The sequence below is a fragment of the Myotis brandtii genome, unplaced genomic scaffold (assembly GCF_000412655.1).
Source record: "Myotis brandtii unplaced genomic scaffold, ASM41265v1 scaffold995, whole genome shotgun sequence".
Taxonomy (NCBI): Eukaryota; Metazoa; Chordata; class Mammalia; order Chiroptera; family Vespertilionidae; genus Myotis; species Myotis brandtii.
In genome coordinates, this window is record NW_005372150.1 from 30,429 (window position 1) to 47,387 (window position 16,959).

The following is a 16,959-nucleotide window of genomic DNA, read 5'->3' on the forward strand; positions in this document are numbered from 1 at the left end:
CTGGGGCCTTGGGCCAGCTGCAGTTTGTTAGGTAATTATCAGATTGCAAAGGGCCAGGCCTTTCATATGCAAAAGCCTCCCTGGCTTGGGCAGGGCAGGGTCCCGGGGGATCAACAGGGCGGAGTGAGCAGTTATGGCTGCTCTCAGTCCTGCCCTCAGAGACCCTGCTTCTCAGTGTCCCGGCAATTGCGGCAAGCACCCCGGAGAGAAAGCTGCCCTTGAGTTCTGACTGATGCCAAACAGTCCAGTTTCTCCCCTTGAGTCTGGGTCCCCAGAGACTCGCCCGGAACTGGACTCAGAGCTTGAGACTCCCTCCTGATTGAAAAAGACAACCGTGTCCTCAGCCACCAACCCTCTCCGCATGCGCGTCTGTACCTCTGTATTTTACTTCCACAACGCATCTCCTCTGAGTCTCGGTATGCTTTTCTCTTTCCTTCTAGTTGTAGAATTTCCACTTAGCCAGCCTTCCTGTGGTTCTGGATGATGTCTGTTCCGTCTTTTAGTTGTATTTTTGAAGTGGTTGTGTGAGGCAGCAATCTCTGGTGTTTACCTATGCCGCCATCTTGGTTTCTCTGGGACACTGTTTTTTCTCCATTGTTTTTTCTTTTTGTGTTTCTGTTTGCCATTATAACTTGGTGGTTTTTTATGATGTTTTTCTCAATCCTTGTATTTTATAATTTGTGTCTCTGCTGTAGATTTTTGTTTTGTGGTTAGCATATAGTTTGTATAAAATGTCTCATAACTAAAAATGTTCTTTCTCTGCTGATAATATTTTATCTTTACTTGCCTATTATAAGTTCTGTCCTTTTCTTCATCCCTTTTTATTTTTTGTTGACACAAATTATCCCTTTTATGTTGTAAATTTATTACCAAATTGAAGTAACTATTTTTTTAGTGTTTTCTTTTTCCTTTTAACTTTCTCATTGTTGTTAATCCTCACTTGAGGATATTTTTTCCATTGATTTTTTTTAGAGAGAATGGAATGGAGGGAGGGACCAGCAGCATAATCACATCTTTACAATATTTGCTTAAAGGAAAAAAGTTAAGTAACCAAATGAGCTATATAACTCAATATAGTTTATATAAATTAAAAACTATACAAACTCAAGCAAAAATATTCACTTTGTAAAAACACATACAACCCAAAATATATGTATTAAAAATCATGATTTCTATGGGAATGGATATAAAGATAAAAAACAAGAGAAGCCTTGTATGGAACTCAACCCTTCTATCCCCCATGTGGCTTATTCCACCTTTGCACTTCCCATCATTTCTAGGACTATTGAAAAGAGTCTTATTATAGAAAATGCATGGATGGTAATCATTGAATTGGTAGGTCTTGTCATTGAGAAGATCACTAGACAGTCCAAATTTTTACATTTCCACTAGTCTCATTCATAACCTGTGGAAAGTAGTGATGAGAAGAAACAAGAATTTTTCTTTCTTGGATCCCCTGGATCAAGGGCATATGCCATGAATACTGCTTCTGAGTTTGGTTGCCTATTCCATGCCTATTCCATTTAGAATTCCCCTTAGTATGTCATGCTGTTCTGACTGCCCCCCTCCCCAAACCTATGCTGGCATATTTTTATGTGAATATGTAGGAACATACAGGTTATAAAAAGTACTATACAAATGTAAGGCATTATTACCAGGTCTTTGCCATATTACTACTCCATTTTCCAGCATTTATTGCTCTCTCAAGTCATAAGATGATTGGGGAAATAATAAGATATGCCTGGGAATTGAACAATCCCTAAAAACACCCTTTTAATTTTTGTATTATCTTGTTGCTCTGAGACCAGAAACAGGAGACATCAAGCCTCTGCCCCACCCCAGACCTTCACCACACTATTGTCTGTGTCCACTGGTTATGCATATATGTATATGAGTTCTTTGGTAAATTTCTTCCCATCTCCACCCCCTCCCCTCTGAGATATGTCAGTCTCCTCCATGCCTATTTTTGTCCATCAGTTTGTTATATTCATTAGATTCCACATATAAGCGAGATCATATGGTGCCTTTCTCTGACTGGCTTATTTCACTTAGCATAAAAATCTCCAGGTCCATCCATGCTGTCACAAAAGGTAAGATTTCCTTTGGTATTTTTTATGGCCATGTAGTATTCCATTGTGTAAATGTACCGTAGCTTTTTAATCCAGTCTTCTGCTGATGGGCACTTGGGCTGTTTCCAGATCTTGGCTATTGTAAATAATGCTGCTATGAACATAGGAGAGCATATATTCTTTTGAATTGGTTTTTTGGTATTTTTAGGATATATTCCTAGAAGTGGGATCACGGGGTCAAATAGGAGTTTCATTTTTAATTTTTTGAAGAAGCTCCATAATGTTTTCCAAAGTCGCACCAGTCTGCATTCCCACCAACAGTGCACTAGGGTTCCCTTTTCTCCACATCCTCACCAGCACTTGTTGTTTGTTGATTTATTGATGGTAGGCATTCTATCAGGTGTGAGGTGATATCTCATTATGGTTTTAATTTATATCTCTCTGGTGATTAGTGACATTGAGAATTTTTTCATATGTCTCTTGGCCTTGTGTATATCCTCTTTGGAGAAGTGTCTATTGAGGCCCTTTGCCCATTTTTAATTGGATTATCTTCCTGGTGTTGAGTTGTATAAGTTCTTTATATATTTTGGAGATTAACACCTTATTAAGTGTATCATTGGCGAATATGTTCTTCCATGCAGTGGGTTCCCTTTTCATTTTGTTGACGGCTGCTTTGATTGTGCAGAATATCCCCAGGACTTTTTAAGACTACTGTGAGATAAGCTCTTTGGTTGACATTCTGGTACGTTCTTCAGCTCATCCTCAAGTAGAAGTGAATGTTCAGTTGTTATTAATTCATGTCATCTAGCCTGGCTTATGTCACAGGCTAGAAACATGCACATTCAGCCTAGAAGAGACAAAATATCTGGGGGAAATTTTCTCTCCTGGAAGCATCCACTGCTGTCCTATCCCTAACCCCAGGGACGGGCCTAGGTGACATTGGGAAGCCAGGTAAAAAAAAAGGCTACTGTAAATTCCTTTTCTTTTAGATTATTATTATTTTTAAATTGTGACAAAAATCCATATGTATTATTAATTGCATTGAAAACAAAATGTTCTTCAACTCTTTTTTTTTAATCCTCATCAGAGGATATTTTTTCCATTGATATTTTGAGAGAATGGAAAAGAGGGAGGGACGGGAAGAGAGAGGTGGGGGTTGTGGGGAAGAGAGAGAGACATCAATGTGAGAGAGACACATCAGTTGGTTGCCTCCCACACGTGCCCCAACCAGGGCTGGGGAATCAAACCCACAACCCAGGCACGTGTTCCTGACTGGGAATCAAACCTGCAACCCTTTTGTGCATGGGCTAAGGCTCCAACCATTGAGCAATACAGGCCAGGGCAACTACTCTTGATATCTAGCTTTACTTCTTAGGTTTCTATGCAGAAAGCCAGAGAAATACCAGCCAATTGTTTTCATAGTTTATTAAATTGCTTATTCTGAGCAACTAAGAAGTTATTTTTTTTCAGCATATTCAACCCAACAGCCACTAGTTGGAAACCACTGCTCTAAGTGGACAGCTAGGTGGAACTATGTCTTTAAGAGAAAGGCATGATGAGGAGTCTTTCTGGACTTTTCCTTAAGGCAGAGATTATAGCCTGGTTCCCATAGCCATGAAAGTAGTATTAGTTTGCTTTTGCTGGTTCTAGCTCTGCATTTGAGTTTCAGCTCATTGAGGGCAGAATTTAGAAATTTCTTACCTGTATTAGCTACTATGGCCAACACCTAGTGATAGGAATTAAGCAAAAATGGAAACAAGATTTACAATTATTTGTTGCTAGAGGCCCAATGCATGAAATTCGTGCATGGGTAGGGTCCCTAGTGGCTGCTGGCTGCTGGCCAGGGCCTTTCTTTGTTCCGCACCACCCCCTGGTGGTCAGAGCACATCATAGCGAGTGATCGAACTCCTGGTCTTCCAGCTGAACTCCCAAGGGGACACTTAGCATATTAGGTTTTTATATATATAGATATGACCCCTGACCCAAGCACCTGAAGGGCAGGGACTGTGTCTAATTCCTACTTGCCTCTCTAGCACTGCATCTACAATGTCCGTTGTGCCTCATTATCAAAAGTATTATCTTAGGCTAGTGTCCTCAAGTTCTTTTTGACCTGCCTTACAGCATCCATGGACATAGAAGCCTCTGATTATATAAGCTTTAGCCACCACAGCCAGAGGAGTCCTGGTACAAGGAAGGCTGCAGTACTTTTCCAAGTTTAACTCGGAGATGAGGAACACAATGTGGATAAGACCTTCAATAGCTCCACCTGCCAGATTAAGAGAGGTTTTACATATTGCCGACTGATCTGCTCTCTGTCCCTGGAAGGGTTCTGGTCCTACTTCCTGGTTTATGTGACCCACAGGGCAGACATAAGTGGAACCTGACTCACTCAGGATCTTTTAGCGCTAACCTAATAGTTTGGACTCTCTGAGAGCAGCTTATATACCCATTTCTAGGTTAAAGTTTACAATTCTATAAATAGAAGCAGGAACAAATTTTACTGCTTATTCAGATTTGTGATTAGATTTTGCAAAGAACTTGGACATTCATCAAAGAGGAAAACTGTAATTTTACTCACTCAATGTGAAATGAGAGCAATCTTTGACTATCTCAGGGATGAATTTCTCATTGGCAGACTCTTTTCTCCGGCAACCTATGGCATCAGGCCAGCCCATACAATGTAGCATTCCCAGATAAAATCAGATAGGAGATCAGACATCAAGATAAGTATTGGGGGAAAAAAGAAATCTGAGGAAGGTAGATGGGGTGATGACATCTTAGACTTAAGTTTTTATGTTCCATTAATCTTTTGTAAAAAAATCTTTTATAAAGCAATACCATTTGTCTGTAATGTGTTTGTGATCATATTGGCCTTTCCTAATTTTTTCAAATAAATTTATCAACCAGATAATATTTTGGCATTAAGAGGAGGAACTAATTTCTCTAAAGTGATAGTAATTCATTATACTTATTTTAGAGTGTTACTCTACCCCCTCAAGGTAGGAGGTTACCAGGATTAATTGGTTGATTGATTAATTTAATTACATATTGAACATGGGCAAAAGCTTTTGCCAGACCCTGTAATAACACAATGGCTTCTTCCATTTGATGGCAGTGTTGAGCCCGTTCACATGTCCAACTTTGTCCAAGCCACTCTGTACTCTGGATATGTCAGCTATGTCATCCTGGTGCTTTGTCCTCCCCCTCTTTTTTTTTTTTTTTTTTTTTTGTCGTTGAATTTCTAGGTACCGGGTTTGGTCTGTGCCTCCTCCACTCTACCACACAGCTGATTGAATGGGGTGGGTGGTTATCTGGGGGCAGGCTGGTCAGATTCTCTCCTGGGCATTGAAGCAAAAATACAGAAAGAAGTTGTCAATTTGTCCTGATAATAGCCCATAAAGGTAACTAGTGAGAAGGCAGAAAATAGAAGAAAGAAGATTCTCTTAGTATCCTATATGTGATCTCTTGGTGTTCCATTCTAAGACAACAACAATGGGTAAAATAAGACAAAAATGGTCCTAGCCAGTTGCTAAGTGGGTAGAGCATTGGCCTGCAGGCTGAAGGATCTAGGGTTCAATTCCAGTCCAGGGCACATACCTCCATTGCAGGCTTGATCCTCGGCCCCGGTCCGGGCAAGTGCGGGAGGCAACAAATCAATGTTTCTCTCTCTCTGTCTTTTCCCCTCCCTTCCACTCTCTAAAATTCAGTGGGTAAAAAATATCCTTGGGTGAGGATTAACAAAAAAATAAAAATTAAGAAAAACAAAAACCCAGACAAAAATGAATCTAAAAGCTTTCTTTCTCTCAATGGACTGGAATTTCTATTTGTTCAAAAGTTAGTGAAAACTATTTCTCTTTTTGCCTTGACTTTTAATAAGCCCAGAGTGGATTATGACCAACCATGGGAACTTTTAAATAGTCTTTGTTTTGGTTGTAACTATCTCTTGCTATATATTATGCCTTTTGAACTTTTATTAAAACACACTTAGTAATATTATACAAACAACTACTCACATGTGGAATCTGAACATCATATAGAAATATGCATTATAGGAATGTGAGTGCAGGTTACAGTGGGGAGTTGTGCCTATAGGAAACTGGCAGTGACTTTTGCCAAGCAAAGGGAAGGATTTAGTGGGAGATATGAGGAAATATGACAGTGGTAACAGAAAGTTTCCTGCAGACTAGAGAGCCTTCTATCTGCAACCCATAGTTTAGGTCAGCTAAGATTTCAAAAAGTACATAGTTGAAACATGATAATGGTATACATTTGTAATCTAGGATAGATACCATTTGAGCCACCAAACTTATATGCTCTCCCACAGTTCTCATTCAGATATTGTTCCCATACCCCTGCACAGGTTTTGTTGTATGTATAATTACAGAATCGGGCAGCATGGAGAGTCCAAGGTCTTTTCCTGTTTTCTAATGTGCTTTTCCTTCTCAGTTCGCAGCTTTTCTTACACGTTTGTTTCTTTGGAAATGCCTAATCATAGCAGGTGTTGGTGTCCTGCCCAAATCCCCTGGGGTGGTGCTTCCGGGTTAGGATGGTATACCCATCCCCCAGCTACTGCAGGTGCTTCAGCTCATGGCTCAGCTCATAGCCTTCAGCTACTTTGCCTCAAGGTGCCTGGGAATTAAATTATAACCCATTACTCCCCATACTGGGATATACAGTCTCAAAGCAGCACAGCTTCTGCAGCTCCTCTCCTCATCCCCATCTCCCCACTCCATACTGTTTTCTTGGAATAATATTCTTGTGTGACTCCTTTCATTCTTTGTCATGCTTACCTCATTCCTCAATAAATCACAGTGTCCAGGAATATTTATCTTAGTTTCTGTTTCCAGGGAACCTGCCTAAGAAATTGGATAACCTGCCGCTTGAAGGAAAAAAAATGAATAGTTCAAAGTGAAAAATATTTTTCCTCTTATTTTGGACTTTTCCTCTAATTCAAGGTACTAGCCACAGCTTTTGAACTTTATATTATAAAGAGCATGAATGACTAATGTTGTGTTTTATTCATTTAGAATTATCTAGTATCTGTTATGGAAAGAGACCTAGCATTTTGGCCTTAGAGGTAGGGGTAGGAAATAAGATAGAGATATGCTTCTCTCTCTCCTAAATATAACTTCACTTCTTTTGGGCTTTGTTATTGAAGAATTATTCCATTGGGTCTTGAAGGATTTCTGGAACTATGTGTCCCTGAGGTTTTAGAAATACAGTTGGCCTTTAAACAATGCATGGGTCAGGGGTGCCAACCCCTGCGCAGTCAAAAACCTGCATATAACTTTTGACTCCCTCCTAACGCAACTATGAACCGCCTACTGTTGACTGGAAGCCTTACTAATAACATAAACTTTCAATCAACGCATATTTTGTATGTTACATGTTATTCTTCCAATAAAGTGACCTAGAGAAAAAATGTAATTAAGGAAATCATACAGAAGATTAAATATTTATTTTAAAAACTGGGTATAAGTGGATGTGTACAATGCAAACCAGGTTTGTTTAAAGATCAACTGTAAATTATTAAGTAGGACACTTTTGCACTTTGGGGTGATGGGAAGATAGGAATGCTGACTGTGCTAAATGTGGTACATGTACTTGTGGCTAGGGAATGGGTTGTTGTGAAATACCCACAGTGTCATGTTCCTATTTCCCTTAGTTTTTCTGTGACTCTATACTATGTGGCTTTGTTTCTCTTCTCTATGATCCTGCTGCATCTTTTAGTCGTCTATGTTAGTATCACAGTTTGTTTGATAATACAGTTCACCTGTGCCATGCTACAGTTTCCGACTATTAGGGGAAGAACATGCTATAATAATAGAGTCTTAGTTGTTTAATAAGCTATTCACTATATTAACCATAGAAAAGAGATTATACTTGCAGACCCTGGGAAACTGGGGGATGTGCTGCAAGAAGAAAAACAGGGCTGTAAAGATAAGGTGGCCTCGAAGCCCAGATGGGTCCATTACTCTGAAAGAAGACACCTTTTTATTGCAGATCAAAGAAAGGACCTAGGGTCCCAGGTTCGATTCCGGCCAAGGGCACATGCCCAGGTTGCTGGCTCAATCCCCAGTGGGGGGCGTGCAGGAGGCAGCCAATCAATGATTCTCTCTTATCATTGATGTTTCTATCTCTCTCTCCCTCTTCCTTCCTCTCTGAAATCAATAAAGAAATATACTTTTAAAAAAAAGAAAGGACCTATCTGAAGGGAGACATGTTCTGGTGCTAATCGTTGCAGTGTTCCCAAGCTAATCTTTGCAAGGACAATGATAGAAAACAGGCCCTGGGAACTCACTAGTTTTAAATTTTTCCCCACCCTCTAACTCTACATAAGGGCCATTTTGAAATGAAATGTCAGAACAATTTCTTTCAGGGCATTATTCTTGCCACTCTCTCGGATTGCTGGCCATCTGAATAAAAACACACCACAAAGATTCAACCTTGTCTCTACTTATTGACTTGTGTACTGACAGGCAGCAGGCCCCTTTCCTGTCCAGTTTCACTACTGGCTGCACCTTGTTTTTGTCATCTTTTGATGCTCTCCATTTCCCAGCATGAATAAGGCACTCAATATATGTCTGTCATCAAATGAATGGAGTTGGCCTTTTTTCTAGGTATGATTGTATTGTACAGAACTTTTGAAAGAAACATTTCAATTCAAAGGAAATTATAATAGAAGATGGAAAGAGGATATATAGAAAGAACAGAAATTATACTAGAGGCCTGGTGCACAAAATTTGTGCATGACGGGGGGAGGGGGTTCCACTCAGCCCAGCCTGTACCCTCTCCAAACTGGGACCCCTTGGGGGATGTCCAACTGCCTAGTTTAGGACTGATCCCCAGGACTGCTGGCTCACAATTGCTCACCTTTTTTGTGTGTGTTGATATGTATGAGTTCTTTATCCCCAGGGTCTCACAATCCTGGACCGCTGGCTCCTAATTGCTCACCTGCCTGCTGACCTGGTCGCCCCCAACTGCCCTCCCTGCTGGCCTGGTCACCCCTAACTGCCCCCCTCTGCTGGCCTGGTCACCCCTAACTGCCCCCCCCATGCTGGCCTGGTCACCTCTTAATGCCCCCCCTGCCAGCCTGGTCATCCCTAAATGCCCTCCCCTGCCAGCCTGGTCCCCCCAACTGTCCCCCTGCTGACCTGGTCGCTCCTAACTCCCTCCCTCACCTGGTGGCCCCATTCAGCCTGCTGTTCAGTCATTTGGTCGTCCCTCACTAACCCCCCCTGACGGCCTGGTCATAGGCAGCCATCTTGTGAGGGCGTGAGGGTTAATTTGCATATTACTTCTTTATTATACAGGATATTACATGTTGGTATATTGAAATTAATCTAAACACTAAAAATCTGCAGAGAGAGAAGGAAAATGCTGACTATTGATACTGGATAAATGAAGTCTCATTGGGGTTAATCCAAAAAAGTAAATCATAAATTTAGGAATAAGAATATCCAGGTCATTGTTTAAAACCCTTACATAAAGTCACGTAAACCATTAGTGGTATTTGGAAACAGAGTTCTCTTCTACTTCACGCAGGCTGGCGAGAGAGTAGGTCTTATTTCCATGCTCTGATTTCTAGAGCTCCATGCAGAATGACAGAGAGGTGTCAGCCATATTTTTCTCATAGTTTTCATTTAATTGCTTGTTCTGAGCTTCAGTGAAGTGATTTTTCCAATCTCCAGTGACTCCTAAAAAGAGTAATGTAAAGCACATTCAATAATACTTTCATGAACTTTGACCATTTTGCGTTTAAGTAATCCATTTTCTCTCAATACTTAAATTCCTTACGTAGACATTAGCTCATTGTCCTCCTGACATTGAATGAGAAATAATATTACCCATGGCACAAGTGAGGTACTTGTAAATAGAAAGCTTTATTCTGAAACACTTGGGGAGGGCTGAAATCTAGATCATGGATTGTCTAATTCTCTGCATTACACTCTTGAGCTCTCTAATATACCAGTACTTTGTGAACCCTCAGTACATCTAACATTCTATTTAAGTTAACTGGATCTAATTTTCTTAGCTTCTCTTTACAGATCACTGGAGCACTGATATGAGTGGCTGCATCCTCAGAGCACTGTCTGCTCCTCTTATCTGTAGCTTTAGTGCAGGCAAAATTCATAGTTAAATACAAATGAGAATTCTCCTTTCTAATCTAAATGATCATTGCTGTTGCCCTAGCTGATTGCTCAGTGGTTAGAGTGTCAGCACACGGACTGAAAGACCCCAGATTCGATTCTGGTCAAGGGAACATACCTCAGTTGCAGGCTCCCTGGCCCCAGTCAGGGCATGTGTGGGAGGCAACCAATTGATGTGTGTCTCTCACATCAATGTTTTTGTCTGTCTCTCCCTCTCTCTTCTACTCTCTCTAAAAAAATAGATCAATAGAAAAAATATCCTTGGGTGAGGATTAACCAAAATAAATAAATAAATAATCATTGCTTTAATATATAAGTAAATTAAAGCAATCCTATCTAATAAAAGCCTAATATGCTAAGTGTCCGGTCATCCAGTGGTCCGTTTAACCAATCAAAGTGTAATATGCTAATGATATGCTAAGGCCATTCAACTGCTTGCTATGACATGCACTGACCACCATGGGGCAGGCAGTCAACCGGTTGACCAATCGCTATGACGTGCACTGACCACCAGGGGGTCCAGCTTGCTACTGGGGTCCAGCCGATTGGGACTGAGTGAGAAGGGCTGGACATGCCCTGGAGCCCTACTGCAATCCCTCCCTGGCTGGGGAACCTCCCGTGTCCCTCCCCGGCCCCGATCATGCACCAGAGGGGTGCAGACCATGGCCCAGAGGGGTGCCTCAGCCTGGCCTGCGCCCTCTCATAATTGGGCACCCCTCGGGGTATGTCAGAGAGCTGGTTTTGGCCCGATCCCACAGGCCAGACTGAGGGACCCCACTGGTGCACAAATTCGTGCACTGGGCCTCTAGTATAATATACTAGTAAAGGAGTGGTAGGGTTGGTTAACTTTGTTTCATGCTTATGTAATAGAGAATTCATATTTTTTTTACCTTCAATAGCTAAAAATGGTCAGAGAGACCATAGAAAACTATTTCTCTTTTGATTACTTTATATTGTCTGATTTATTTATGCTCTTATAGTTGTGCAATGTTATTTTCATGTACAAAGTGTCAATTTGCTTAATTTTCTAGGTTTAATAAATTATATGATTTATCAATTGTCCTACAAGAAAATTAGGTGACTAAGTGGCATCAGCAAATTGGTAGAGGAGATACCAGCCTTCATCAACCCACAAAAACTAATAATTAGACAGCGATCCATGAACAAAAATAGACCTGGGAAGGCTTCAAGTGTCTAATTTAGAACCTGAAACAACTCAGTGGGGAAAAAACAAGAGCATAACCATACAGAAAGGATTGCTGAAGATATTGACATAGCTGACATGTTTGGAGATGGCTAGGAGCAAAGAAGGGTGAGGCTATCAGTATTAAACACACAGTGGATGTCATTGTGGTCCACAGTGGCCTGCTCTGGAGAGGGCCTGGTACTCTTTGCCACCCTGGAGCCTTAATAATCTTGTGACAGCTACAAACACCCTGTAGCTTTCATAGAGGAGGACTCCATAGTATTTGTCAGCATGGACTCCAGTGGCTTGCTCTGTAAAAAAAACTCTGGCAATTTTTCCCACTGAGATAAGCAACAACCATCACCACCACAGAACCCTCTAGTGAGGGAGACACTACTATGTGCCCTCTTCTCCAAGAAAGAGCCACTGTTGCGCTGCTCTGAGACCATGGCCTTCACTTACCTCAGCCCCATGCATGCACTGGACCCCAGGGCCCAAGACACCCCATGCATGCCCACTCTCCAAACCCAGGCCCCACAACCACTTCACATGTGCCTGAATTGCAGACTCTGGCTCCATGACCCCTTTATGAGCAACCACACCAGAAATACTGAAATCACCAATACAGCAAGTGCATCCATGCCCCAGGCCTCAGGGCTGTAGCTGATTTGCATGTACTTGCAATCTGTACTCTGGCTCTACAACTATTCTCTGTGAGTGCCCACACCTAGAACCCTGAAGCCACCATCACAGTAGCCCTGAACCCTGGAGCCATTGTAATCCTGTGAGGTCCCACACTCTAACCCAGCCGTGGGCAAACTACTGCCCGCGGGCTGGGTCCGGCCCGTTTGAAATGAATAAAACTAAAAAAAAAAAAAAGACCGTACCCTTTTATGTAATGATGTTTACTTTGAATTTATATTAGTTCACACAAACACTCCATCCATGCTTTTGTTCCGGCCCTCCGGTCCAGTTTAAGAACCCATTGTGGCCCTCGAGTCAAAAAGTTTGCCCACCCCTGCTCTAACCCCTGGTCCCATGGTTGCTCCCCTATAGGAGAAAAAGAGAACAGGAGGACATCAGCATTCTTTGCAACAGCTCATGCTGCTGTGACCACCTGCCCTCAGAAATGCTGGGGCCTCTACAATCTTCACTGATGCTGATCCAGTTGATGGAATGCCACAAAGCCCACACTGCTGTGCCCTCCCTGGAGCCAGAATTGCTGCAGCTCACCCAGTCAGTGAACCCACACCCACCCATAGGTGAAGGTCTTTCCTCACTGAAGCCAAATCACGAAGTATGAAAGAATGACTACATCAAATGTGCAGAAATCAACACAAGGTTACAATAAACATGAAAAATCAAGGAAACATGACACTGCCAAAGGAACACAATTGTAACCTACTCCAAAGGAATGGAGATCTGTGAATGACTGGATCAAGAATTCAAAATAGGGGTTAGAGAGCAACCAAAGGACTTGAATGCAAGCATATTAGCATAACCAATGGACACAGACACTGGAGTGGTGGGGGCTTGCCTGGGGTCCAATCAGGGAAAAAGGAGACATATGTAAAACTTTAAACAATAAATAAAAAGAAAAGGAGAAAAACATTCAAAGTAATTATTTTAAGGAGTTCAGCAAGCTACAAGAGAACACAGACAACTCAAGGAAATCAGGAAAACTATACATGAACAAAATGAGAATTTAAACAAATAGAAAGAATAAAAAATAATCAAATAGAAATTCTGAAGCTGAAGAATACAATGAATGAAATGGGGAGAAAATAACAGATTTGATCAAGCAGAAGGAAAAATCTGAGAAAACAAAGACAAGCTACTTAAATTACCCATTAAAAAAGCAAAAAGAAGAATTAAAAAGAGTAAAGAAAGTCTATGGGATTTATGGGACACTATCATGAGGACTCATATACAAACCATAGAAATACCAATAAGAGAAGAGAGAGAAAGGGGCAAAGAGCTTACTTAAAGATATAATGGCTGAAACTTTAAAAACTGAGGAGAGATATATACATCCAGGGACATGAAGCTCAAAGGTCCCTAAACAGGTTCAACCCAAAAGAGTTCCTCACTGAGACACAGTGTAATCACACTGTCCCAAAACAAAGATAAATAAATTTGAAGGCAACAAGAGAAGAGAGACTCTTCACATACAAGGAACCCCAATAAAACTATCAATAGACTAGAGACCCAATGCACGAAATTCATGCACGGGTGGGGTCCCTAGGCCTGGCTGGCGATCAGGGCTGATCAGGTTCCCCACCTCCCTGCCTCTTCCTTCCCTCGCCAGTGTCCACCACTACCCAGGTGATCAGGGCCTGCTGGCTGGGGGGAGAGACCGGGAGGTTGGCTGGCAGGCCCCATCAGCGATTGGGGCCTGCAGGCTGGAGGCAGCTCCTGCATTGAGCGTCTGCCCCCTGGTGGTCAGTGCGCATCATAGGGACTGGTCGTTCCAGTTGTTCTGTCTTAAGGGTTGCTTAGGCTTTTATATATATAGATTTCTTAGCATAAACCTTGCAGGCCAGGAGTGAGATAATATATTCAAAGTGCTGAAAGAAAAACATACACCATCAACCAAGAATATTTACCTGCAAAACTGTCCTTCAGAAGTGAAGGAGAGAGACTTTCCCAGGCAAACAAAAACTAACAGTGTCAGTCACTACTAGACCTGCCATACAAGAACTGCTAAATGGAGTTTTTCAAGCTGAAACACAAAGGTGTTAATTTGTAACATGAAAACATGTGAAAGTAAAAACTCACTTGGAAAACTTAGTCTATAGTCAAATTTAGAATACAGTTAACCCCAGAACACCATGGGTTTGAACTGCATAGTTCTACTTATACATAGATTTTTCCCTCAATAAATATGTACAATACTGTAAATGTATTCTCTTTTCCTTTGTGACTTTCTTAATGACATTTTCTTTCCTCCAGCTTACTTTATACTAAGAATACAGTATATAATACATATAGAAAATATGCTACTCAACAGTATATGTTATTGGTAAGGCTTCTGATCAACAGTAGGATATTAATATTTATGTTTTGGGAATCAAAAGTTGGCTGGCGATCAGGGCTGATCAGGTTCCCCACCTCCCTGCCTCTTCCTTCCCTCGCCAGTGTCCACCACTACCCAGGTGATCAGGGCCTGCTGGCTGGGGGGAGAGACCGGGAGGTTGGCTGGCAGGCCCCATCAGCGATTGGGGCCTGCAGGCTGGAGGCAGCTCCTGCATTGAGCGTCTGCCCCCTGGTGGTCAGTGCGCATCATAGGGACTGGTCGTTCCAGTTGTTCTGTCTTAAGGGTTGCTTAGGCTTTTATATATATAGATTTCTTAGCATAAACCTTGCAGGCCAGGAGTGAGATAATATATTCAAAGTGCTGAAAGAAAAACATACACCATCAACCAAGAATATTTACCTGCAAAACTGTCCTTCAGAAGTGAAGGAGAGAGACTTTCCCAGGCAAACAAAAACTAACAGTGTCAGTCACTACTAGACCTGCCATACAAGAACTGCTAAATGGAGTTTTTCAAGCTGAAACACAAAGGTGTTAATTTGTAACATGAAAACATGTGAAAGTAAAAACTCACTTGGAAAACTTAGTCTATAGTCAAATTTAGAATACAGTTAACCCCAGAACACCATGGGTTTGAACTGCATAGTTCTACTTATACATAGATTTTTCCCTCAATAAATATGTACAATACTGTAAATGTATTCTCTTTTCCTTTGTGACTTTCTTAATGACATTTTCTTTCCTCCAGCTTACTTTATACTAAGAATACAGTATATAATACATATAGAAAATATGCTACTCAACAGTATATGTTATTGGTAAGGCTTCTGATCAACAGTAGGATATTAATATTTATGTTTTGGGAATCAAAAGTTATATGTGGATTTCTGACTGTGTAGGGGGTTGGCACCCCTAATCTCCATCTAGTTTAAGGGTCAACTGTACTTTAAAACTGGAATAGTGGTGTATAAATCATCTTTAAACCAGCATAAAGGTTAAAAACAAAGTATTAAAAATAACTGTAGCTATAATAATTTGTTAATGGATACAATATAAAAAATATGTAAACTGTGACATCAAAAAATGTAAAATGTGGGGGCGGGAGTAAAAGGGTAGAGTCTTATATGCAATTAAAGTTAAGTAGTTATTAGCTTAAAATAAACTCATATCTGTAAGATATGAGTTTATGTAAGCCTCATGGAAGCAAAGCAAAACACTACAAAAACAATCAGTCACAAATAAAGATAGCAAGAGAGGAAGAAAGGAGAAAACTACAAAATATTCAGAAAATAATTAATAAAATGGCAATAATAAGTCCTTATGTACCAATAACTTTTAATAATGTAAATGATTTGCCCTAGCCGGTTTGGCTCACTGGATAGAGCATTGACCTGGGGACTGAAAGGTCCCAGGTTCAATTCCAGTCAAGGGCATGTACCTTCGTTGCAGGCACATCCCCGGTAGTGGATGTGCAGGAGGCAACGGATCGATGCTTCTCTCTCATCGATGTTTCTAACTCTCTATCCCTCTCCCTTCCTCTCTGTAAAAAATCAATAAAATATATTAAAAATATATATAATGTAAATGGTTTAAATTCTTCAATCAAAATAAATAGAGTGGCTGAATAAATAAAAAGCAACTTCAGCTTTAAGGAATAGGTTGAAAAATGAAGGGATGGAAAAAAAATTCCATAAAAATGAAAACCAAAAGAGAACAGAAGTACTTAGACAAGATAAACTTTAAGTCACAAACTGTCACAAGAGACCAAGAAGATAAAAGGATCAATTTATAAAAAGGACATAACAATTATAAATATACTAGAGGCCTGGTGCATGAATTCATGCATGTGTGGGGTCCCTCGGCCTGGCTGGCGATCGGGGCCGATTGCGGGGACTGACCAGCCAGGGGGAGAGACTGTGGGAGGTTGGCCAGCCACCCCCCACCCATCGTGGCCGGTTGCAGGGGCCAGCCATCTGGGGGGAGGGACTGTGGGAGGTTGGCTGGCTGCCCCAATCCCCTTTTGGGGCCAATCAGGGGAGCCGGCCGGCCTGGGGGAGGGACTGCAGAAGGTTGTCCAGCAAGGGAAGGGGACCATAGGAGGTTGGCTTTGGGAAAGCACTGACCACCAGGGGGCAGCTCCTGCATTCAGTGTCTGTCCCTGGTGGTCAGTGCACATGATAGCAACTGGTTGACCAATTGTTCTGGTGGTTCGGTCGTAACCATTGCTTAGGCTTTTATATATATACTAGAGGCCCGGTGCACAAAAATTTGTGCACTCGGGGGGCGGGCTCGCAGTCTACCCCTCGGCAGATAACGACCTGCTGGCTTAGGCCTGCTCCCGGGTGGCAGAGGGTAGGCCCAATCCCTAAGTGCAGCCCCCCCACGGCCTGTGCCCTCTCGCAGTCTGGGACCCCTCGGCAGATAACGACCTGCTGGCTTAGGCCTGCTCCCGGGTGGCAGAGGGGGGGCCCAATCCCTAAGTGCAGCCCCTGGTCAGGCTCAGAGCAGGGCCGATTGGGG

General features: G+C 41.8%; 1 protein-coding gene across 2 annotated transcripts in view; it reads right to left on the reverse strand.

The window, feature by feature from the left end:
* Positions 1-9,360: 9,360 nt before the first annotated feature.
* LOC102245017 (sulfotransferase 1C4) overlaps positions 9,361-16,959 on the reverse strand; it is a 32,209-nt gene continuing 24,610 nt past the window's right edge. Inside the window, exon 7 of one of the 2 annotated variants that reach the window (XM_005886608.2) lies at positions 9,361-9,766. In XM_005886608.2, coding sequence (XP_005886670.1) covers positions 9,654-9,766 — 113 coding nt within the window. In that variant the 3' untranslated portion in view covers positions 9,361-9,653. Of the gene's footprint in view, positions 9,767-14,884; positions 14,958-16,959 lie in introns of those variants that run through there. The other variant, XM_014533646.1, reaches the window with a different exon arrangement.